Below are 27061 nucleotides of genomic sequence, written 5' to 3'. Positions count from 1 at the left end.
TAAATAAGGGTTTTAGTAGATGACTAATAGATGGTATTGTTATCATTGCTTTGTTATTGTTATAGTAGCAGGAGTAGTGTAATAGTAGCAATATGTTCTTGTTATTTCACAGTTTTGGAGGGAGAAATGAAAGTACTAGTATGTTTCCATCCTAAAATCTACCTAGAAGCCTCCCACTGCTACTGAATAACGTGCGTTATTAGGCTGGAGCCCTCCACCTACAAAATTTTGTCCTATGTAACATTGGTATAATTTTTAAAAAGCTCAGCTATGCATGACAAACAAGGACTAAAGACTTTATTATTATCAATGTCAATTATTATCAATGGAGACAAATGTAGAGAATATTATCTTACACATTTTTTAAACCCAGCATAGAACCTTACTTAGATTTGAAAATAGCCTTCTATACTGTGCATTTAAAAGTTAATGACTTCCAAAATACTCTTCAACCAGACTACCAAATGTACAGAACCTAACTTTACAGAAGGTAACACTTCCCACGTCACATAAAACAATTTCAGAACAATGAAGAATATAAAAGTGAAGATTCCTTCAATTGAGAGTAAAGGTTTTTTGTTGTTTAGATTTAAACAAGTCAGATACAACATACCTTCTAATCTTAGTTCCACTACTAACTTTTCAACCTTATATTTTTGGAAAGCTTTTCTTTCTATCACCAGAATGTCCACATTCTGCTTATTGAGAGCACTAGTATAAACCAATAGGACCTATGTATTTGTTTCAATGCCAATTTATTTGAAAAAACCCTCAAGATTTTCTGTCTTCTGTCTTCTTTCTTTAGAGTGGAATTCTCCAGCCTTAAGAACTCTAAGGAACTCTAGATTTATGGATCCAGTTGACAAATATGGGCATACAAAGTTAAATCTTATTTTATGAAAATTTCTTTTGATAGTTCATTGCTATTTTAAAAAACAATCACTGGTTAAAAGAATTTGTTAGTGAACTTTCTATTACTGTAATAAAATATCTGAGAAATCAGCTTATATAAAGAAAAGATTTATTTTGACTCACAGTTTTGGAGGTTTCAGTCCATGGTTAGTTGGTCTTATGCTTTTGGTCCTGTGACAAGCCAGCACATTATGGTAGGCCATAAGTGGTAGAACAAGCTACTCACCCCATGGCAGTGGGAAAGCAAAGAGAAAGGAAGAGACCAGGGTTCCACAATCCCCATTAAGGGCACACATTCAGTGATCTAATATCTCCCACTAGGTGCCCCTGTTAAAGGTTCCATCATCTCCCAACAATGAGTAGCTAGGGACTAAGCCTTTAACATATGTGGCTTTGGGGGACATTTAGAATCAAATTACAACAGAATTCAGCATGAGTATAAGAGTAAACATAAAGAATTGTCAGCTTTGTTTTACAACAGTACTGATTTTTTTTGTTCATTTGTTCACATGTGCATACATTGTTTGGGTCATTTCTCTACCCTGCCCTCCTCCCCCACCCTTCCCCCCTCCCTCACCCTTCCCCCCTCCCCCTCTCAGTTCCAGGCAGGTCCTGTTCTGCCCTTATCACTAATTTTGTTGAAGAAAAGACATAAACATAAGAAGGAAGACAAAGCATTTTTGCTACTTGAGTTAAGGATAGCTACAGACAGATTCCTACTATTGCTTTCATGTACCCATGTGTTACGACCCATGTTGATTCAACTCTAACTGATCTTTACATTGGTTCCTGATCCCCTGCTCGTGATAACCTGTCATTTTAAGGTTTCTGTATTAGTTCTTCTGGAGTGGGGACATCAAATGCTTTAATATTTTGGTTTTTCTACCTATCCCTATATCTCCCGTATGTGCTCTCACCTTGTCATGTGATCCAAGTCCAGCCACATTGCTGCATTTGCCCTAGATCTAAAGTCCGCATATGAAGGAGAACATATGATTTTTGGTCTTCTGAGCCTGGCTGACCTTGCTCAGAATGATGTTCTCCAGTTCCATCCATTTACCTGCAAATGATAAGATTTCATTCTTCTTCATGGCTGAGTAAAACTCCATTGTGTACAAGTACCACATTTTCTTGATCCATTCATCAGTAGTGGGGCATCTTGGTTGTTTCCATAACTTGGCTATTGTAAATAGTGCTGCAATAAACATGGGTGTTCAGGTGCCTCTGGAGTATCCTGTGTTGCATTCCTTTGGGTATATCCCCAGGAGTGGGATTGCTGGATCATATGGTAGATCTATGTTTATATTTTTAAGAAGTCTCCAAATTTTTTTCCAGAGTGGTTTCACCAGCTTGCATTCCCACCAGCAGTGGATTAGTTTTCCTTTTTCCCCACATCCTCGCCAACACATGTTGTTGGTGGTGTTTTTGATGATGGCTATTCTAATAGGGGTGAGGTGGAATCTTAGTGTGGTTTTGATTTGCATTTCCTTTATGGCCAGAGATGGTGAGCATTTTTTCATGTGTTTTTTGGCCATTTGAATTTCTTCTTTTGAAAAAGTTCTGTTTTTCACTTGTCCATTTCTAAATTGGTTCACTGATTTTAGGAGAGTTTAAAGTTCATTGTATATTCTGGTTATCAGTCCCTTGTCTGATGTATAGGTGGCAAATATTTTCTCCCACTGTGTGGGTGGTCTCTTCAGTTTAGAGACCATTTCTTTTGCTGTGCAGAAGCTTTTTAATTTTATGAAGTCCCATTTATTCATCCTTTCTCTTAGTTGATAGGCTGCTGGGGTCCTATTGAGGAAGTCTTTGTCTACACCTATTTGTTCCAGAGTGTTTCCTGCTCCTTCCTGTAGTAACTTCAGTTTCAGGTCTGATATTTAGGTCCTTGAACATTTTGAATTGATACTAGTACAGGGTGATAGACATGGATTTAGTTTCAGTTTCTTGCAGATGGGTAACAACTTTTCCCAGCAACATTTGTTGAACAGGCTGTCTTTTCTCCATCGTATGTTTTTGGCACCTTTGTCAAAAATGAGGTGGATATAGTTGTGAGGATTCATATCCAGGTCCTCTGTTCTGTTCCACTGGTCTTCATGTCTATTTTTGTGCCAATACCATGCTGTTTTTATTGCTATTGCTTTGTAATATAGTTTGAAGTCAGGTATTGTGATACCTCCAGCATTGCTCTTTTTGCTGAGTATTGCCTTGGCTATTCATGGTCTCTTGTGTTTCCAAATGAACTTTAGGGTAGATTTTTCAATCTCTGTGATGAAAGTCATTGGGATTTTGATGGGAATTGCATTAAACATGTAGATTGCTTTTGGCAGTATAGCCATTTTTACTATGTTGATTCTACCGATCCATGAGCACAGGAGATCTTTCCATCTTCTGTAATCTTCCTCGATCTCTTTCTTCAGGAGTTTGTATTTCTTCTTGTAGAGGTCATTCACATTCTTTGTTAAATTTACCCCTAGGTATTTGATTTTTTTTGAGGCTATTGTGAATGGAATTGTTTTCATATATTCCTTCTCCGTTTGTTCGTTGTTGGTGTATAGAAAAGCTAATGATTTTTGTAAGTTGATTTTGTATCCTGCCACCTTACTGTAGCTGTTTATGGTGTCTAAGAGTTTTTGGGTAGAGGTTTTTGGGTCTTTAATGTATAGGATCATATCATCTGCAAATAAGGATATTTTGACAGTTTCTTTACCTATTTGTATTGCTTTTATTTCTTCTTCTTGCCTAATTGCTCTGGCTAGAAATTCCAGTACTATGTTGAATAGGAGTGGGGATAGTGGGCACCCCTGTCTAATTCCTGATTTTAGGGGGAATGGTTTCAGTTTTTCACCATTAAGTATGATGTTGGCTGTAGGTTTGTCATATATAGCCTTTACAATGTTGAGGTACTTTCCTTCTATTCCTAGTTTTCTTAGAGCTTTTATCATGAAGTGGTGTTGGGTCTTGTCGAAGGCTTTTTCTGCATCTATTGAGATGATCAAGTGGTTTTTGTCTTTGCTTCTATTGATGTGCTGTATTACATTTATAGATTTGCATATGTTGAACCACTCCTGCATCCCTGGGATGAAGCCGACTTGGTCGTGGTGAATGATCTTTCTGATGTCTTGTTTGATTTGGTTTTCTATTATTTTATTGTGGATTTTTGCATCAATATTCATTAAGGAAATTGGCCTGTAGTTCTCCTTTTTGGAGGTGTCTTTGTCTGGTTTTGGGATGACAGTAATACTGGCTTCATAAAATGAATTAGGCAGTGTTCCCTTTCTATTTCGTGGAACAGTTTAAGGAGAGTTAGTATTAGTTGTTCTTTAAATGTCTGATAGAATTCAGCAGTGAATCCATCGGGTCCTGGACTTTTCTTTTTTGGGAGGCAGCTTCAATTTCTTTTTGTGTTATAGATCTATTCAGGTTATTAATATCCTCTTGCTTCAGTTTTGGGTGGTTGTAAGTTTCTAGAAATCTGTCCATTTCTTCAAGATTTTCAAATTTATTAGAGTATAGGCTTTCAAAGTAGTCTCTGATGATTTCCTGGATTTCCGTGGTGTTTGTTGTTATCTCCCCTTTTGCATTTCTGATTTTACTAATTTGGGTTTTTCTCTCCTAATTTTAGTCAGATTTGTCAGGGGTCTGTCAATCTTATTTACTTTTTCAAAGAACCAGCTTTTTACAACAGTACTTCTTAAACTTAAGAAATTGCAGATCCCCAAGAACACATTTGCTGACAGCCCAATGTGAGACTCTAGTAATAAGAAGCAATGGTACTTTTCTAGCTTTTAGGTGATTTGATACAATAAATAGGTAATAACAGAAGAATGCTGGCTCCCTTGCCTCTAAGAATATCTTAAGAAATTACTTCATAACATCTGTGGTTGAGCTATTGTAGTGGCATGAGTGTTTTGGAGACTATTTTCAAGTGATTTGAATAAATTCATTTTCCTTAGGTAAAAGCCTCAAATTTATACCTATGATTACTGCAGAAAGTGAATAGACATTAAAAAAACACTTAGCAGGCATGAAATGCAAATGATTATCATAATCTTCACAAGGGTCTCATGGCAGATGGGCCAAGGATTGGAAATTGTTTAAGATTGGCGATAGGGAACATGGAATCATATACTATTCTCATTGCTTTGTTTATGAAATTTTCCACAAGGAAAAAAAATTGGCTTGGTAACTAAATGACTAAAATAAAGGACTCTGTGAGAAAATATTATGGACAATATCTGTATCACTAGAGATATACCGTAAGCAAAACATGAACAACCATATAATTCTATGTATGATAATAACGCTGATTTTAGTGTGAAGAGTAATCAAGATCACTTGATACCAGAGAACAAACTATTGGAAAAATTTAGAGCATTTTAGTGGGTTTTGTGTGGCATTTTAAAAAAAGGTTCTTTATCCCTCATTTACAAATTATATTATTGAATCTATATAAAAATCCTTTCTTTACTTAAAGTATTGGGAAAAGAGAGGTTTATGGTACCGATTAAATATCCCTTATCTAAAATGCTTGGGACTAAAAGTATTTGGGTTTTATTTTAATTTCAGAATAGTTTCATGCACATAATGAAATTTCTTGGGGATGGGGCTCAAAAATTTGCACACAAAATTCATGTATGTTTTATATATACTGTATACACATAGCTTGAAGGTAATTTATACAATACTTTAAATAATTTTGTACATGAAACTAAGTTTCATGGTTTGGAATTTTCCCTTTGTTGGTTCATGTTGACACTCAAAAGTTTTGGGTTTTGAAGTATTTCAGGTTTCATATTTTTTTATTAGGAATGCTCAAACTGTATCTACAGATACTCTGAACCATCCATGTCACATGTGTCACCAGAATTTGGTGCCTGTGTGTTAAGACTTGTCTTTATATTAGAGATGTCTCCTTTAATCATCTATGATTTTTTTGTGATAGTCTCATTGGCTAAGGCCTTTTCTTAAGCCATTATCAACAGAAAATTTGGTAAAGGAAAGAGGCATCTTTGATGAGCTTTATAGTAGCTACAAATGAGAGGAGCCCACAACATGTTATAAAAAAAACTGCAAATTGAGACTAACCAACATACCATATACATATGTAGTAATGCTCTCAACACAATTGATTATATTTGTAACTCTAATACCTGAACATTGTCTGACATTCTCAATGCTAGTAAGAAACCAGCTTGCAATAATACCATGTACTCAATGCCTTATTCTAGATTGAAGTGCAGCAGGGGTTTGAAGTTCTTATTTGTTTGAGTCTTACAGATAGGATCATGTCACTAATCTATTCAAAACAGTTATTTGTTGCTTCAAGAAAAAGCACTTGAGAGCTGGGTGCATGGCTTAACTGGTAGAGTGCCCAACCAGCAAGTGTGAGGCTCTAAGTTCAAACCCCAGTACCACAAACATACACAAAAAGAGCACTTTACTTGTTGGCATAGGAATCCTAGGAATCTGATTTTATGACATGAAATTCATCAAAACACTCAAAAAGAGACATTTAAATGGAAATTTTCTTCTGCTCAAGATTAAAGGCCAGATTCTGTTGTTGCCAGTTGTCTCTGAGTGTAAATCATACTGCCGTCAGTTATACAACTTTATAGGACCTTGTTTAAAAATAAAAGCAGATTATGAGTCAGAAATCTTGAGTTCTAGTTCAGTATCCTGTAATATAGGATCAACTAGTTACATACCTTTGGGAAAAATATTTCATCCTATCTTTATAGTCAGAGGATCATAAAATCATAGGTACTCTTCTATTGTAGCAGTAAACAGAAGGAGGTGAGTAAGAGTCAAAAGAAGAACATATTATTGATACAAAACTATTCCAAGGTAGTATTTCTGTAAGTCACTGTAGCATTAAAACTGCAGGAAAGCCAGAGAGGTTGGAGAAATTCAACTGAAGAAAACACACACACACACACACACACAAACACACACCTGGTGTTAACCAACACAACCTTCAGTATGCACAAAAATTATCAAACTGACAAAAAATTGCTTGGTTTCTGTAGAAGTAAGAAAACAAGAATGGGTGAAATTGAAGGAAGTGACTTAGTAAGATGTTCTAGAGAAAGGGACAAGACTAGAGTAGAGTAGCAATGTCTTTCTAGGGGTATATTAAGTAAGAGTGTGAGAGGGTCATTAGTGCTGTTCAATGAATATTTCTAGCTCTCCACCTTCAAAGCTCATGGTAGAATTACACTTCCTGTTCCCCAACTAGCTCCTGATAGAGGTTAGCCAATGGCATATGAGAAAAATTAACATGTGTACCATCCAGAAATAAGATCTAATTCATAGTTCAGTGTGAGACCTTTCTCTTTCCTTCTGTCATAACAATAAGCAGTATTCCAGATGATCAATGCTACATCTTGGTCCTAGACTGAGGACTGTGCACTGTCACTCGGGTGACTCATGATGGACATTTAGCATAAATAATAAATAAAACTTGGTTATTTTAAGCCACTGAGATTAGGGGAGATTTTTATTATGGCAGTATAATGTATCCTATCCTGGGAGAATGGATGGCAGTTATGAGGTCAAGCAACTTACCTGACAGAGGGCAATATCTTGGCTCTTTTTCTCTGAGAAGATGAGCCTTGCTAAGGACTAAAGGTCTTGGTAAAAAGGCTTGTGTTTTAAAATACTGTAAGGTAAAAAAAAAATTGTAAGCTTCTTTTATGAATACATGCAGAAGTATGTCACTGTTACTGCCAGCTAACAGTGGGTTTGAAAAATAAAGAGGACAGCTCAGGACAGTGCAGGCTCAGGGGACTGGTAACTTGATATAAATCCTTCCTCTCATTCTGTTCCAAGTAAATAGTGACTGAAAGTCATATGGCTCTTCAATGGTTCGTGCAGCATAACTGGCCCCAGGCCGGACTGAATCAAGCAGGTGTCCTTCATAATAGAGTTGGCACCTTCATTTGTCAATCAACTTAGCAGCATAGTAGGCGAAAGGCTGAATAAACAAGGGAGGAAGAACTACTTTTTAATCCTCTGAGGCTCTTAAAGGCAACCAGGCTGAGAATAGTGTTAAAAGATGGGGGATTAAATTAAATATACCTATGTAATTTAAGGCTAACTAATCTTTACCTAAATTATTTTCTCCTGAAGACTTTAAGAATCATGAATATTGCTTTAAACAAATCTATTAACAGGTATAGGGCTACTAATAGGCTAATAAACCAAACTGCAGGAAGTTGAGGCAGTAATTGCGTAGTCTTTTTTGGCAAGACCTCTGTTTACTAGCAACATCTTAAATAAGGGGCTGGAAAATGATGAGATGCATCACAGTGATATGAGATAAACTGCCTATAACAGCTACAATTTTTTGAGTGCATTCAATAAGTAGAAATGTTAGGAACATTATAGCTAATCCTCACAACCATGTGAGCTAGGTATTATATTTTCCAAATGAAAAGACTGAATACCAAGAGAGTGCAGAAACCAAGGGAATAGTCTAGAAGGACGAGTGGGCCAAGAGTAAGAGTCTATAGGTAGTTCAATGAAGATAAAAAAATTGAGACAAAGCAATTGAATTTGGTGGTTAGGAAATTCATCACAAAGCAAACAAAATGAAAAAAGAAATTCATCACAGTGAATTGGCTGTGAAGAAAACCTGAACACAACTAAACAATAAATGAGTGGCAGAAAAAGTATATTGACCAACTACAGACATTATTTTCATAAAATCTGGTATATCACATAGCTTACTTTTACTCATGTAAACCTCATCAAACCTATGGACTCTTGCTCCAGAAGAATGCACACACACACACACTTCAAATTTTATATACAATTTTAAGGAATTCATAGATCCACCCAAAGCTCACTTAGGATCCTATCTTAGGGATAAATGATATATACCAAATTCAAATTGGCAGAAGTGGGACTATGGGAGTGACACACAGGTGATTTCAAATTTATTGATAGTATTTTATTTCTTTTGGTGGTGATGACCATTCAGGTATCCATAATATATTTTATACATATTATAATTTTTGTTTCCTAAAATATTTCACAATAACTTTTAAAATTGAAAAACCATTATCTAGTGCAATACTTTTATTTGTAGGAAATCCACATTAAAATATTTGAGGATAATGTGGCACCATGTTGGTAACTTACTTTCTAATGGTTAAAGAGAAAATTCATTTGAATTGTCTATTTGTCTTCTTTTTAGTGTTTTTTTTTTCCTATGTTGGGAATTGAACCCAGGACCATGCTCATGTAAGAAAAATGCTCTACCACTGAGCTATAGGCCCCAGCCCTTGTTTGTAGTGTTGAGTCTTTTATGCTCTTTTTAAAAATTTGAAACAATTTTGAAATTGCAGAATAGTTTCAAGGATAGTGTAAACAAAGAATGTTAAATGAACACATACTCTCACAGATATACAGAAAAGGTATAACCAAACTTATACAGAATTATAAGAGAGCCTTCAAAATACAGGAAAAAAGTGCACTTAATTTGACTCCAAAGAGCCATGTTTTATGCAAAAATTCTTTTTACCCATTGACTTGCATTCTAACTGAAAAGGAGTGAGTAGACAAAGAAGCAGCAAACACTCTCAGCACTCTTGGCTATCATACCAGAGGGAGTTGAGAGCCTCAAGCCTCATGGTTTCAAGGACTAGAGGACTCAAACTGAGGGCTCAAAACAGATATTGGACAGCAGAACAGGATAAGCTATGAATCTCTTCTAACATAATCACTGTGCCTTTAATTCTCTCTATAGTCCTAGGCTGAAGAGCAATAGGGAAAAGATTTGACAGGAGGGAGAAACAGAAGAATCTGGAAATTAGAGGGTTGCAGTGCAAGATTCTTAACACAGAATATAGTGCTGCATGGCTTTCAGCACTCCACTAAGAAATAAAACTAAGAAAATGAAGGCGGAAAATGTGGATCCATGGTAGTGCACTTTCCTAACATGAGTGAGGCCCTGAGTTCAATACTCAGCACTGCATGCAGAATAAACAAATAAAATAAAGCAGAGAAAATGTTTTTTTCGCCTTAAGTGTGAGATCTATGCCTTTAAACAACAAAACTGAAAACCCAACTAAATTTGATACTTACACTATTAGTTTCAAATTCTGCCTGTAGTTCCTTTAAAGAAAGATTATCTATAGAAATGGCAATAAATATGAAGATATTTAACAAGAGCAAAAGGTTGTCACTTGTGGAACAATGAGAACTAGATTTGGCAAATGACTAGCAAAATGAGAGAAATGTGTCTCCAATGGAAGGGAATCAAATGGTTGGTTTCAAGTTCCTAACAATAACTACAACATAAATAATAATAGTAAGATGAAATTAACACTTACTGGGTACCAGGTACCATGCTAATGTTATCTGCATTATTTCATTTAACCATCTCAATGAATCTATAAAGTGTGTGCTGTCATTTCAAAAATGGAACACAAAAAAGTTAAAATAATTTCATCAAGTAGAAGAGGCTAGGAAGCTACAAATGAGTGCTCTAAACCTTGATTAAAGATCTAATTCCAGCACCAGGTCCACAGTAACATGTCTCTAAGTGGGAGCTCTTGCTAATAATACAATTATCAAATGCATATACCCTTGATTTCTGCACCTACAAAGCATTATGTTGATGATTGCTATTTGGAGGAAATACTGACATCAATGAATTTATGCCCATTTTTATGCTACATCATTTCCTGTACATTTAACTCCCTGCATCCTATATGGCTAACATAAGTAACTCACTATAAGTTTATCTATTTCTAGTTTCTTTCATCTACATGCCATCCTCTCAAATCATAGTTTTTAACCTTCTGATCAAGAGGTTCAACAATACTCATATGTCACTCAATCGAAGCTAACTTCTCTGCTTGATGTTAAGGTCTCCATAGCCTGATGTTGTTCCAACTGTCCACAGTCATTTCCCTCTGCTCCACTAAAAAGCAACCCTTGCTTTAGTCAGACAGCTCTACGGTCCTCCACTTAACCATATTCATTCCTACTATAGCTGCATTTTAAGATCATTCATAGTGTTCAGTGCAAAAGGAAATCTGACTGACTTGTCAAGTAGGACCTTGTGTCACGTCCAGTCAGCTCACTGCTCTCTGAGGAGTATGACCTAGAACAGAACTATGACTGCCTAAAGGAAATGATGTTTTTTTCTAATTTCCTCAAAGACACTATGTGGCCTGGCAGCACACTGATCCCTCCCACATATTTTTGCTCATGCTCTCTGCAGAACTATATATTTAACGCAAGTGTCAATCATCAATCCAGACAAATATATTTATAGACTTAGAGGGGAAAGCTTGAAATCAAAGATGTCCTGAAAAATCTAGAATATAGAGTATAGACATTTGTCATCCATTTTTTTCTATTCCCTTAAGGCCTAACACTAGTCATACTTCTGTAAAACCTTCCCAACTATAATCCATGTTGACCTCTTCCTTCTTTTGCCTTCTATAGACTTCATTCTGTCCCCCAAAATTTAAAGACTGGTCATCATATAATTCAGTATTTGAAAGTGTGGATCTATTTCAATAGTTCCACAACATCAGATATTAATTTCATTTAAAATATTTTTAAAATATAACAGAACAAAGTATGCACTACTCAAATGTGTTAGATATCAACTGCCAGCGTATTGAAAACCACTATGATTGTGTTAATATATGCTGCAGTTACTATGGGAGAGAGAGAGGAAGAGAGAGGAAGGGATACACAAAGGTAGATAATTGTGTGTGTAAACCTACAAATACAGGTTATCCTTTTCGGGATACTCAGAGCATCCTGAAATTGCAAGAAAATGTTTTAACCAAAATCTCTTACCCTATGATGTCCACTATTTATTTGAGTACATCAAGATTTTTCTCAACATTGTATAACCAATATGAAACAGAAATAAACTGGAGATTAAGACTTCTATAGCTCTCAATTTCAGATTTTTTATGTTCTTTTTCAATCTATTCTTTTTCCCTGGCTTTACAAATAAATGCTAAAATTTTCTCTCATTAGCAAAGTAGTGATCTTTTGCTATTTTGATCTGGTTTATATTTGGGGAGGGAGGATGTACTGCTATAAAATTTGAAAAATATTCCAATAAATTATTTTCTTTATTATCAACATCAACATTATCTATGAGCATCTTCTAGGTATCTAGTTGCATGCTAGACACTGAAAGGTATTTATGCAACTTAATCATACCTCAGAAGCAATATAAATCTTATAAATCTAAAGTATGTCCACCATCTTTAAGGAATCTGTTACGGCTGCAAACAATTTTAGAGATCTAGGCATTTTAGATTTTCTCTGCCAACCCTCCTCGAATAAGGAAACATGATCACTAAAGGTTTTACAGAGCAAGGGAAAACACCACTTAACTTGCACATCTTCCCCAAGAGAAAATAAGTCTCCCAAAAGACTAATTCAGCCTCATAGCCAGAGGTGCCAGAATATCCTAGGAAAGCCAAATATCTCTAAGGTAAATGCTATAAACTTTATGGCCAGGGAATTTGCAGAGAATTATACCAATTCCCTCTAAAACAAGGAAACTAGGCTGAAGATAATAGCAAAGTAGCTCTACTGTCATCAGACAAAAGGCAACTGCAACTTCAAAGATGCTTGGAGAGGAGTCTTCAGGTGTAATCTTTAATTGGGACCCAGGTCTGCATAGGAGATCATAAACAACATAGACAGAGTGGCTTTGGGCAAACTGAAACAAGTACAACAACAATTCTAACTCTCTTTCTTCCCTGGTAGGCTTGAAAAAATTCAACAAACAAGCAATTTTCTCTAAACTGCCCCCTCCAAGTGGGCTCAGCATCCAGAGCCCACCAATTTCTAGCACAGAGGCAATCACAGTAAGTGAGGGGAGAAGAGCAACAATAATAGTAATAATCCATTACTATTATGAAAGTAATAATCTTACAACTAATACTATAGTAATGATTTGTCCTAAGGCCATAATAAGCAGTGGAGCCTGTATTTCAATCTAGAAATATTTGGCTCCAAATGTGAATCTCTCTCTTTTTCAACTATTCCGTAAAAAATTAGAAGGGGAAAAATCAGGAAATGAGCCTGCAGACTTAAATATGCAACTCCAAGAAAACTTGAGAATGGACACATACCTCATGGTTGCATAAACTTTCTAAATCTGGAAGAGGGAGATGTTTGATGCAGGAGTGAGTCTTCCATGTATAAGGGCGTGGCATTAAGGTAGACAAAAAGGGAGCAGCCAGCAATAACTATAATGCCAACTGCACTTCACAGAAGGAAATAGGCCATAGCAGAGGTATTAAGCAAATGCTCAAGGAGCAAAGAGAAGTGCAGAAAAGTGTGTTCTATCCTATTCCTCTAGCCTCATCTCACAAAGTATTCTAAGTCCCTCTCTCCACTTTACCCTCTCAGTGCTCTAGTACTGGCTTAATACTTGACATTTTCTTTCCCACAACAGGGTTGAATGCAATGTATGATACATAGTAGGCACAAACAAATATTAATTGAAGGAAGGAATTAAAAAAAACAGTAAGAGCCAGAAAAATGCAAAGAATGCATTAAGGGAAGAATGATATGTCCATCTGTAAGGACAAAAGGGAGGCAGACAATGGTAAAAAGAGAAGGAAAAGCAAGAGGAGCAAATATGCATGGTATGTCGATCCAATATCACAAGTACAACTGATCTAAACTTGAGCTACACGAGTACAATATGAGATGGGGTTGTTTGGTATTACGGAATAGCATGATCATGTTTTGTTATGGCCTACAGAGGATGGATATAAGTAAGGGGGGTGAGGAGGCAGGAGAGACTGAAACCAGAACATTTAGGCTTGTTGTAGGAAGTCCAGATAAGAGATGGTTTAAAAAGCCAGACAGAGATGGCACATTATGGTGGGTTTTTACCAAATTCTGCTCTTTTTGGGGGATCGGTGACCTTAGATAAATCATTAATATCCCTGGGATGAGACTACTGTCCTCAGATATTTCATGGGGTAGTCTTGAGCCACTAGTAAAATAAGATATAAGAGAGTGCTTTGTAAACTTGAAACACTAGAATATATGTTATTATTGTGATAGAAGAGGAAAAACAAGATGAGAGACAATTGAGAAGCAAGATTATCATTCTAGACACACAGTCTACAAATGAATCTTTTCTGATACCTCCTTTTTGCTCATCTCATATATCAATTTCAAAAACTGGGAAATGATTTTTAATTTTCCACTGACATTAAAAGAAAAGAAGGGGATGTGTTGTGATTTTAGCACCTACTTTAGGCACAGTATGCTTGCATACATTATTTCATCTAAGTTTACACAACATACACAGCAATACCTCAGGAGGAAGGTATTATTCTTTTTTCTGGGGATAAGAAAATTAAGTCACAGAATGATAAATTAAGTCCAAAATTAGAAGTGTGGGCAGAGGTAGTATTCAGCAAAATCCCTATTCTAGCATCATTTCCTTAAACATTACATTTGAACACGGATCTTGTTTATCTATCATAACAACTCTGATTGGATTTGTTATTAGTAATTCTTGAGATAGACAAGGGAAAGATCGTTATTGCAGGCCCTTAGGAGTACATCTGTGTACTCATCTATTGATCACCTGGTAGGATCTTAGTCATTGTAAGTAAAAGGCTGAAGAAGGCAACATAGTCATACAGGCAGGAGAATTTCAATACCATGTGGTATGTGCTATCCATGAGGCCCAAAGAACCTTGGAAGCACAGGGGAAGGAAGAATTATTCATTCTGAAGAGATCTGAGGCTGTTTCATAAAGAAAATAAATGAAATTTGATCTGGGTATTAAGGACTGAGTAAGAGTTCACTAGGTGGAGAAGGTAGAAATTAGGGCGAAAGATACTCTGGACAGAGAGGACAACACACCCTGGAACAAAGAAAAGTGAAAGAACATGAAAATGAAGTCTAATACACACTATGATTTTGGGAAGGAGGCCTGGCAGGAATAAACAAAGACATGAACCTAGAAAAGTGAATGAGACCAGGTAATGAAAATCCTTAAATTTACTAAATCAAGAAGTATGTATTTTATCCTGAAAGAGACAGGAAACCAACAAAGGTTTTAAATCAAAATATAACATAATTGGATTTGTTTTTAACAAAATAACCCTAGTGGCACTATAGAGATTGGAATGGAGTCAAGAGCTAAAAAAGCCAGTTTAATGCCATTGACATGATGGTGAGGTTTAGAACCAACAAAATATGAATTTAAAAGTTAGATTTTTAGTAAAATTAATGGAATTTTGGTAAAATTACTGGAATGTGCTGAGAAGTATGAGAAGCTGAATATGAATTGGTGACCTATTCTTTTGTTTCTCCCTGAAACTGTGTGGATGCTGATGAAAAGAAAGATTAAAAGATAGCAGTAGATTGTAGCATCAATGGAAAGGGTTGGAAAATGACTTCTTTAGACATACGGTATTTGGGGCAATAAAAAATAACAGCTGGCTTTGGTTGAGTGCTTATATAAAACTCCAGGCACTATTTGAAGTGCTTTCTATCTATCAACTAACTCACTGAGAGATAAGCACTAGAGCTTAGTGGTACTGGGATTTGAACTCAGGACAAAGATAAGTGGATCTTCATTTTATTTTTTTAACTAGGTTCTCTCACTTGCTAGGCAAGCACACTACCACTTGAGCCACATCCTCAGTCTAGCAATTAAAAATATAGGTTTGGAGCTCAAAAGGAACACCTGGGCTAAAGACAGAAACCTGATAGCCATTAACAGATAGGAGGCAAATTAAAATCACTGAAGCAAGAAAATGGCAAAGAATGAAATGCTGAGAAAAGCCAATATTTTGGGACATGGAGTGGTGAAAATTGTAAACTCCGTAACTGTAAAAATCATCCATAACTTGTTCACCACGTCAATAGGACCAAATATACTACTTGTAATGTAGTGGTTGCTCAATAACTATCTGTTGAATGAATAAAATTTTTAAAAAGATCAGAGAAGTATAGGAAAAACAATGAGCCACAGTGTTCTGGAAATCAAAGGAGGAGGGCTTAAAAATGGAATGGCAAATAAGAGAAAGTCAGATATAAAACTGCAAAGAACTCATTGGACTTGGTAGTTAAACAGCTATGCAGCTTAAAAAGGGCAATTGTGGCAAGTAGATTCATTCTAGACTGTAGTAGGTTGAAGAATAAATGGTTGTCGAAAAAGCATAAGTGATGATGGAGAATTTGGCAGTAATTGCATTGGAAAGTTTAGAATTACTGCAGAATATTAAACTACATATTTTTACTTGGTGTTTTGTTTTGGTTTTGAATATGTTTTTGTAATGAAAGATAGTTCAATATTGTTTGTAGAAAAAAAAAGAAACCTTAGGAGAAGAGTAGACTAAAGAAAATAAAACAGTGGATAATAATTCCTAGTTAATTTTCCCATCACCATTTTCTGTTGGGTATGCTTAGCTTGTCTTTTATTTACATTTAGTTAGACTTTAAAACCAGTTAAAGCTCTATGATCTGCCCCACTGGGACAATGGACTTGGTAGTTTAATATTGCCCAGTGATTTCTTAATATGTTCTTTCTATAAATGTATGTCTTGTCTTCTATATACCATAAGACAGATAAATATTCCACATATAGTGGTAAAATTATGGAATTGTCTATATAATTCAAGCAAACAAAACTAATATGTATTGATGGATTGAGTTCAATCACTATCATGGTTATATCAGTGAGGTAATAAGACTAATAGCATATGTTGCTCTTTTTTATTTTTTTTATTGTTTTATCATTCATATGTGCATACAAGGCTTGGGTCATTTCTCCTCCTTGCCCCCACCCCTTCCCTTACCACCCACTCCGCCCCCTCCCTCTCCCCCCCATCCCCTCAATACCCTGCAGAAACTATTTTGCCCTTATCTCTAATTTTGTTGAAGAGAGAGTATAAGCAATAATAGGAAGGAACAAGTGTTTTTGCTGGTTGAGATAAGGATAGCTATACAGGGAGTTGACTCACATTAATTTCCTGTGTGTGTGTGTTACCTTCTAGGTTAATTCTTTTTGATCTAACCTTTTCTCTAGTTCCTGGTCCCCTTTTCCTATTGTCCTCTGTTGCTTTTAAGGTATCTGCTTTAGTGTCTCTGCATTAAGGGCAACAAATGCTAGCTAATTTTTTAGGTGTCTTACTTATCCTCACCCCTCCCTTGTGTGCTCTTGCTTTTATCATGTGCTCAAAGTCCAATCCCATTGTTGTGTTTGCCCTTGATCTAATGTCCACATATGAGGGAGAACATACGATTTTTGGTCTTTTGGGCCAGGCTAACCTCACTCAGAATGATGTTCTCCAATTCTATCCATTTACCAGCGAATGATAACATTTCATTCTTCTTCATGGCTGCATAAAACTCCATTGTGATAAATGAACTCAGGACAAAAATAGACAACAATAAAGAAGAAAACAGCCAGGATATGGAAAACCTCAGAAAAAAGAACGAAACAGAACTGCAAAACAAAACGGAAGGCCAATCCAGCAGAATAGAACAAACAGAAGACAGAATCTCAGAACTTGAAGATGAAATGGTAATTAAAGGAAAAACTGAAGAACTATTAATTAAACAACTCAAGACCTGTGAAAAGAAAATGCATGAACTCACTGACTCCATCAAAAGACCAAACTTGAGAATCATGGGCATCGAAGAAGGAGAAGAGGTGCAAGCGAAGGGAATGCGTAATATATTCAACAAAATAATAACGGAAAATTTCCCAAATCTAGAGAAAGATATTCCCATACAAATGCAAGAGGCCTCCAGGACACCAAACAGACCAGATCAAAATAGAACTACTCCACGACATATCATCATTAAAACAACAAGTTCAGAAACTAAGGAAAGAATATTGAAGGCTGCAAGAGAGAAAAAACAAGTAACACAAAGGTAAACCCATCAAAATCACAGCAGACTTCTCAACAGAAACATTAAAAGCAAGAAGAGCGTGGGATGAGATCTTCCGGGCACTGAATGAAAATAACTTCAACCCCAGGATACTCTACCCAGCAAAGCTATCATTCAAAATAGATGGAGCAATAAAAGTCTTCCATGATAAGCAGAAACTAAAACAATATGTGACCACAAAGCCACCATTACAAAAGATTCTGCAAGGGATCCTTCACACAGAAAGTGACACCCAACTTAACCATGAAAAGGCAGGCAGCACCAAACCACAGGATAAGAAAAAGCAAGACAGTAGAGAGTAACATCAAGTTAGGTACACACAATCAAACCTTCAAACAACTAAGATAACTAAATGGCAGGAATCACCACATACCTATCAGTACTAACACTTAATGTTAATGGACTTAATTCACCCATCAAAAGACACCGTTTGACAAAATGGATTAAAAAAGAAGATCCAACAATTTGTTGCTTACAGGAGACTCATCTCACCGACAGAAATAAGCATATGCTTAGGATGAAAGGCTGGAAGAAGATTTACCAAGCCAATGGCCCCCGAAAACAAGCAGGAGTAGCAATACTTATCTCTGACAAAGTAGACTTCAAACCTACATTGATCAAACGAGATAAAGAAGGACATTCCATACTAATAAAAGGGGAAATAGACCAAAAGGAAATAATAATCATCAATCTGTATGCACCCAATGTCAACGCACCCAATTTCATCAAACATACCCTGAAAGACCTAAAAGCATATATAAACGCCAACACAGTGGTTGTGGGAGACTTTAACACTCCATTATCATCAATAGATAGGTCATCCAAAAAAAAACTCAATAAAGAAATCCAAGATCTAAAATATGCAATAGATCAAGTGGACCTAGTAGATGTCTACAGAACATTTCATCCAACCTCTACACAATATACATTCTTCTCAGCAGCCCATGGAACCTTCTCCAAAATAGATCATATCCTAGGGCACAAAGCAAGCCTCAGCAAATATAAGAAAATAGAAATAATACCATGCATACTATCTGACCACAATGCAGTAAAAGTAGAACTCAACAACAAAAGTAAAGACAAAAAACATGCAAACAGCTGGAAACTAAATAACTCATTACTTAATGAAGAATGGATCATCGATGCAATAAAAGAGGAAATTAAAAAGTTCCTAGAAGTCAATGAAAATGAAAACACAACCTACCGGAACCTATGGGACACAGCTAAGGCAGTCTTGAGAGGAAAGTTTATGGCCATGAGTGCATATATTAAAAAGATTGAAAGATCCCAAATCAATGACCTAATGATACATCTCAAACTCCTAGAAAAACAAGAACAAGCAAATCCCAAAACAAATAGAAGGAGAGAAATAATAAAAATAAGAGCTGAAATCAACGAAATAGAAACCAAAAAAACCATACAAAGAATTAATGAAACAAAAAGTTGGTTCTTTGAAAAAATAAACAAGATCGATAGACCCCTGGCAAACCTGACTAAAATGAGGAGAGAAAAAACCCAAATTAGTAGAATCAGGAATGCAAAAGGGGAGATAACAACAAACACCATGGAAGTCCAGGAAATCATCAGAGACTACTTTGAGAACCTATATTCAAATAAATTTGAAAATCTAAAAGAAATGGACAGATTTCTAGATACATATGATCATCCAAAACTGAACCAAGAGGAAATTAATCACCTGAATAGACCTATAACACAAAATGAAATTGAAGCAGCAATCAAGAATCTCCCCAGAAAGAAAAGCCCAGGACCTGATGGATTCTCTGCTGAATTCTATCAGACCTTTAAAGAAGAACTGATACCAACCCTCCTTAAACTGTTCCATGAAATAGAAAGGGAAGGAAAACTGCCAAACACATTTTATGAAGCCAGTATTACACTTATCCCAAAACCAGGCAAAGACACCTCCAAAAAAGGAGAACTATAGGCCAATCTCCTTAATGAACATTGATGCAAAAATCCTCAACAAAATAATGGCAAACCGAATTCAGCAACACATCAAAAAGATTATTCACCACGACCAGGTAGGCTTCATCCCAGGGATGCAGGGGTGGTTCAACATACGAAAATCAATAAACGTAATAAACCACATTAACAGAAGCAAAGACAAAAACCACTTGATCATCTCAATAGATGCAGAAAAAGCCTTTGATAAGATCCAACATCATTTCATGATAAAAGCTCTAAGAAAACTAGGAATAGAAGGAAAGTTCCTCAACATTATAAAAGCTATATATGACAAAACTACAGCCAGCATTATACTTAACGGAGAAAAATTAAAACCATTCCCTCTAAAATCATGAACCAGACAAGGATGCCCACTATCTCCACTCCTATTCAACATAGTACTGGAATTCCTAGCCAGAGCAATTAGGCAAGAAGAAGGAATAAAAGGAATACAAATAGGTAAAGAAACTGTCAAAATATCCCTATTTGCAGACGACATGATCCTATACCTTAAAGACCCAAAAAACTCTACTCAGAAGCTTCTAGACATCATCAATAGCTATAGCAAAGTAGCAGGATATAAAATCAACATAGAAAAATCATTAGCATTTCTATACACTAACAATGAGCAAACGGAAAAAGAATGTATGAAAACAATTCCATTTACAATAGCCTCAAACAAAATCAAATACCTAGGTGTAAACCTAACAAAAGATGTGAAAGACCTCTACAAGGAAAACTATACACTTCTGAAGAAAGAGATTGAGGAAGACTATAGAAAGTGGAGATATCTCCCATGCTCATGGATTGGTAGAATCAACATAGTAAAAATGTCGATACTCCCCAAAGTAATCTACATGTTTAATGCAATTCCCATCAAAATTCCAATGACATTCATTAAAGAGATTGAAAAATCTACTGTGAAATTTATATGGAAACACAAGAGGCCACGAATAGCCAAGGCAATACTCAGTCAAAAGAACAATGCAGGAGGTATCACAATACCTGACTTCAAACTATATTACAAAGCAATAACAATAAAAACAGCATGGTACTGGCACAAAAACAGACATGAAGACCAGTGGAACAGAATAGAGGATCCAGATATGAAGCCACACAACTATGAGCAACTTATCTTTGACAAAGGAGCTAAAAATATACGATGGAGAAATAGCAGCCTCTTCAACAAAAACTGCTGGGAAAACTGGCTAGCGGTCTGCAAAAAACTGAAACTAGATCCATGTATATCACCCTATACCAAGATTAACTCAAAATGGATCAAGGATCTTAATATCAGACCCCAAACTCTTAAGTTGATACAAGAAAGAGTAGGAAATACTCTGGAGTTAGTAGGTATAGGTAAGAACTTTCTCAATGAAACCCCAGCAGCACAGCAACTAAGAGATAGCATAGATAAATGGGACCTCATAAAACTAAAAAGCTTCTGTTCATCAAAAGAAATGGTCTCTAAACTGAAGAGAACACCCACAGAGTGGGAGAAAATATTTGCCAATTATACATCAGACAAAGGACTGATAACCAGAATATACAGGGAACTTAAAAAACTAAATTCTCCCAAAACTAATGAACCAATAAAGAAATGGGCAGGTGAACTAAACAGAACTTTCTCAAAAGAAGAAATTCAAATGGCCAGAAAACACATGAAAAAATGCTCACCATCTCTAGCAATAAAGGAAATGCAAATTAAAACCACACTAAGATTCCACCTCACCCCTGTTAGAATAGCCATCATCAGCAACACCACCAACAACAGGTGTTGGCGAGGATGTGGGGAAAAAGGAACCCTCTTACACTGTTGGTGGGAATGTAGACTAGTACAACCACTCTGGAAAAAAATTTGGAGGCTACTTAAAAAGCTGGACATCGATCTACCATTTGATCCAGCAATACCACTCTTGGGGATATACCCAAAAGACTGTTACTCCAGAGGCACCTGCACATCCATGTTTATTGCGGCACTATTCACAATAGCCAAGTTATGGAAACAGCCAAGATGCCCCAGCACTGACGAATGGATTAAGAAAATGTGGTATCTATACACAATGGAATTTTATGCAGCCATGAAGAAGAACGAAATGTTATCATTCGCTGGTAAATGGATGGAATTGGAGAACATCATTCTGAGTGAGGTGAGCCTGGCTCAAAAGACCAAAAATCGTATGTTTTCCCTCATATGTGGACATTAGATCAAGGGCAAACACAACAAGGGGATTGGACTATGAGCACATGATAAAAGCGAGAGCACACAAGGGAGGGGTGAGGATAGGTAAGACACCTAAAAAACTAGCTAGCATTTGTTGCCCTTAATGCAGAGAAACTAAAGCAGATACCTTAAAGCAACTGAGGCCAATAGGAAAAGGGGACCAGGAACTAGAGAAAAGGTTAGATCAAAAAGAATTAACCTAGAAGGTAACACCCATGCACAGGAAATCAATGTGAGTCAATGCCCTGTATAGCTATCCTTATCTCAACCAGCAAAACCCCTTGTTCCTTCCTATTATTGCTTATACTCTCTCTACAACAAAATTAGAGATAAGGGCAAAATAGTTTCTGCTGGGTATTGAGGGGGGAAGCGGGAGGGGGTGGAGTGGGTGGTAAGGGAGGGGGTGGGGGCAGGGGGGAGAAATGACCCAAGCCTTGTATGCACATATGAATAATAAAAGAAAAATGAAAAAAAAAATAAAACTCCATTGTGTATAGATACCACATTTTCTTAATCCATTCGTCAGTGGTGGGGCATCTTGGCTGTTTCCATAACTTGGCTATTGCATATGTTGCTCTTATAATATCCTTTCACTATGAGCCTATAGAATATATGTTCATATCTATTCGTGATTCCATACTATACCTAAAACCTAAAAGACCTTTGGCACTCACAGCAATTAAAAATCCTCTCTTGTCTGAAAAAAATCCTAGAAAGTAATAATTTGTTCATTATAAAATCAATCTTAAACTAGGGGTTCTTTTTAATGCCCGGTATTGCTTTGGTAGTCTAGTGAAGCCACTGACTCTTTTTTAAAATAGTATTCTTTTATGGTACTGGGGTTTGACTCAGACCCTCACACTTGTTAGGCAGGCTTTCTACCACTTGAGCCACTCTGCCAGCTGCAAAATTCTTGGATTGGGAATGCGGCTCCTTGGTAGAGAGTGTGCTGAATATGCATGAGGCCCTGGGTTTGATACCTATCACTGCAAAAATATAATAGTGTGTATTTATAAATGTGAAGAATAAAATTCATGAGGTTACAGTGGAAATCAATTATTTTGAAACGTAATCACCAAAATATATAATTAAGTTGTGACATGGTAATATATGTTTCTTTAGTAAAGCACTAAATAATATTTATTATCCTCTCTGTTACTGGCTTAAAAATGTTTATCTCTAACCTGTCAATAATGCAAATACTTTATTATCCATGTATTGTGTGTGTACATAGTCATTTGATGGTTCACTTGATGGAGTACTCATACCCCTGTGTCAGTATGCTGTTATTCCAGGATAAATATTCTTTGTCATATAAAAACACATATACATGATATACATTGTAATTATTCATAGCTAGCTGATACAGGATATTTGCTAGCAAGCAAAGTAGAAGACTACTTCAGCAATTCAGAGACACTACCCCAAACAAGGCAAATGTTCCTCTTGATCTTTAAAGTAGGAATAGATTTTCTGTACTTCTGAGCTTCCTTAAAATGATATTGACACTTTGATGACTGCTGTAATGACTGGGAAAATCACAGTGGAAAGAACCAACCTGCTTAAGTTACAACTTTAAAGAAAGAAGTTGGTACTTCAATCAGACCTTGACTTGAATGTGGCTCACAGACATATTTTCATCCTTTACCCTTCTCCCCACTCAAATATTTTCCATTATGCTTCTGACTTCAAAATTACTGAGTTTTATTAGAGCCTTTTATGAAAACATGTTTGGATAGGGGCAAAGTGGGAAGAAAACATAAAAACCCTGAAGACTTTAGGATATATTTTATTGCCTATATTTATGATGGCCTATCCTGAAGTTTGTATCTTTCACGTCTTCCTTCTAACAGGAATTATATGGATATAATTTACCATTTGAATTCAAGAATGTTAAGCAGCCTATCTTTAATGAGTGCCATTGTCTGAAAAAGCAAATCCCCAAAGAGTTAGGAGCTATGTTTAAATAAATCTTTGCATTTCTGTGCCTAGCCAAACACAGTTCCTTAAGTTTTCAGGCACTTAACTAAAAGTGATTCCAGATATTCTGAAATCCTAGGCTCTCTCTCATGCTGATAAATTGTGCAAATGTTTCACCTAAGTGAAGATTATTACTCTTTAAATTAAATTTAATGGAAATTCATAATCAAATATTGGATTTTAACATCTAGCATTCCTTTCCTTTATACAGAATGGCGTTTTTAAATTCTGAAAAAGAAATTGCTCAAATGCACCTAAATTACCCTGTCTTTAAATATTTACCAACATTCCATTACTGGCAACTTAAATCTCATAATAAGGAGATTTTCTTATAATGAAATGCAACAGATTTCCTGTCATTCTAATTATAATAGTTATCGTCATTAATATTATTCAAACAAAATACAAAAAATTCCAAAGTCTAAAACCATCTCAAAAGTGAAAAACACTACTAACCTAGAGAATAAACTATAATTGAGAATACAAGATGAGAGCTAGCCAACACGGATCCAGTGCAGAGTATAAGAAAAAAAAACTCCCCTCAAAAAAGTCATCCTCTGAGAACTTATCCTGTGTCTCTCTTCTTTCTGTTTGCCATTTTTCTAAAAATTAAAAAAAAACCTCTACAACAACAAAAATGTTGTACATAAGTAAACAACAATGAAGGAAGAAGTTGTGGACTTAAATAAGAAAAAATAAAGGGTTATCAATGGCTCTCAAGGTTTATTTTAGTCTTACTGTGGTCATTCAAACTAACCTAGCAAATGACACTGTAAAACGGTGAGACAAAGTACAGAATCCACACACCAAAGCAGTGCTTGATTTGGGAGACACATTTCACTACCTGGAACAATTGAAAGCACCATCCTGTTATATCAAGTGATAGGATGCAGTGTCTGGGAAGTCTTCATCTATCTAGAATGATCTGTACTGCTTTTCCCAAAAGTACACTAAATAAGATCAGCCAAAGCCAGAAAATAAAGGTTTTGCTGGAGGGTATTCTGCCCAAGCATGACATTTTTACAAGTGGCAAGATTCCTGGACAAATTGTTAACTAATCAAAACCTGGCATTTTCAATAAATGTAGTATTGAGCCTTGAGGTAACAAATAACTGAACTCGTATACTGGTGGAATCAGATGGAAAGTGCACAGAGCTTTAGATCAATATGTTTTCTTATAAAGTCTAGAATAAACTTACAGAAGAGCTGATGTTCTGAGTTAAGGGGTCACAAGATTTTAGGATCAAGTTTTCTGGCATTATCCTCTCTTCATAAGAGAAATTATTATGCCTCACTCTGATATTTTCTTAAAGACATCAAATGCCAGGATAAAGTAATACATTTTTTTCCTAAGTGTATTAAGTGATTTTATTAAGTTGAAATAAGTATGGGCTCTAACATAGTATTTTGAAAGATTTAAAATGCTAAAATACTAAAAAAAGAGCCAGTTAAAATGATCAAAACCCACAAGATAAATATCTCAAACATGTTTATCTGTCATCTATATAGTAAATGACTTTGATTATCATTAATGGTTTTTAAAACAGCAGTGAAATAGTACACAATAGATGAACAACTTCATATTTGAAAGCAATCGTTAACTTTATTTCTGCCGGTATACGTAGCTAGTGCAAATGGGAAGCTGCAACATCTCTAATTATTTGGATCACTCCATCTTTGTGAAATTATCCTGATAATGCCATTGCAGGTTTCTCTACTATCTGGGATCCATAAAACTTTTCTTGACCAGGTGCCTACAGAAATTCCTTTGACTGCAGTCTTTAGATGATTTGATGGATAACAGCTAAGCAGTTCATGAAGGGTTAACTTATAGAATTTTTTTTTCTGTCCTAACCACTTCAACTTTTAACTTTTTGATGATGCAGAAAATCTGTAAAAGGACTAGCAAGGAAATGCCAAGTTTCATTCCCATGAGATTTGTGGCACATTCTTCAAGTCCTTGGTGCTCTCCTCTTTCTCTCAAACTTATGTGCCAGTTCACGTTCTTGTAGACTAGGGAAAGGTGTCTTTTTTCTGCTTTGGAGATCCATGCAGAGAACATCAGATGTCAGTCATCTACAGTTGTCCAGAACAAGCTCGGAAATGTGTGCATCTTGTGTCCTCTACTTTAATTTTCTCAACCCGTTATGAAGTTTTAGGACAGGAAAATGCCTGAGTCCCAAGGGATTTAGCCTACTCTGCTTGGTATTCCACTCCAAGAACCCTATTCACTCCCATGAGAAAGGAGAGAAGAGTGAACTCCGTTTTGGTGCAGTCCTCTGTAACCCCCCACCCCACGCCCGCCGCAACAAAAACCAAGAGGTGGAGAATGGGAGGGGGTCAAAGGTGGAGGAGGGAAAAGGGGTCAGGAGAAGACTTACCGCTTTTGCAGGTTCTCTGGTCAGACACAAGGAAACCAGGAGCAGCCAAAATCTGAAACAAGAGGGAGTGTGAGTAACATGAACTTTCTGGGCTCCAGGGTCCTGCTTCTGCCAATGCCCCCCCTCCAACTCCTTTCTGGTGTCTGCTCCCACTTTTTCTGTAGTGATAGAAGTGCAAGTATAGTCCCGGCGGGGCAAAGTAGCCCAAAGCAGGAAAGAGGAAGGGAGCTCCAGGCAGCAACAGCTCACCCAGCCTGCATGCTTGCTGCTCCTCCAGAGCTGGGTCCCGGGAGACTGCTAAGCGGCTCCGCGGCGCTGGCTCATTGGGGCTCCGCTGATGCTCGGCGGCTGCTTCCTTGCTCAGGACAGGGTAAGGGAGCGAAGTTGGTCAGTTTGGAAGAATGTAAAGTCAGCTTCTAGATAAAAAGTGCCCCAAAGGGAAACACGCTCAGCGGTGCCGGCTACAACTTGCTGCACTGAGGAGATAGTTCCATGCGCCAGGAGAGGAAGGAATGGAGGGGAAAGGGGCGGGGCCGTCTGCTGTCAATCACCCCCCTACCTTGGGCAGCTGGTGTCTTTCTGGCACCTCTGCACACAACAGTCCCCAGTGTTTCCACAACTTCATTCATAGGCCTCTAGAGACTAAGGACTTAAGCCACTAGGCATCACACTTTAA

The 27061-nt window shown here is 36.6% G+C and overlaps 1 protein-coding gene across 2 annotated transcripts in view; it reads right to left on the bottom strand.

Moving 5' to 3' along the window:
* Nucleotides 1-26898, bottom strand: part of Col4a6 (collagen type IV alpha 6 chain) — a 287170-nt gene extending 260272 nt beyond the window's left edge. For both annotated transcript variants that reach the window (XM_074063552.1, XM_074063553.1), the window contains exons 1-2: nt 26635-26898; nt 26386-26437 (exon numbers count right to left, since the gene is read on the bottom strand). In XM_074063552.1, coding sequence (XP_073919653.1) covers nt 26386-26437; nt 26635-26645 — 63 coding nt within the window. In that variant the 5' untranslated portion in view covers nt 26646-26898. The remainder of the gene's footprint in view (nt 1-26385; nt 26438-26634) is intronic.
* Nucleotides 26899-27061: the final 163 nt, after the last annotated feature.

The sequence above is a fragment of the Castor canadensis genome, chromosome X (genome assembly GCF_047511655.1).
Source record: "Castor canadensis chromosome X, mCasCan1.hap1v2, whole genome shotgun sequence".
Lineage (NCBI taxonomy): Eukaryota > Metazoa > Chordata > Mammalia > Rodentia > Castoridae > Castor > Castor canadensis.
Note: the sequence above shows the minus strand (reverse complement) of the source record. Positions and strands in the feature narration are given on the sequence as shown.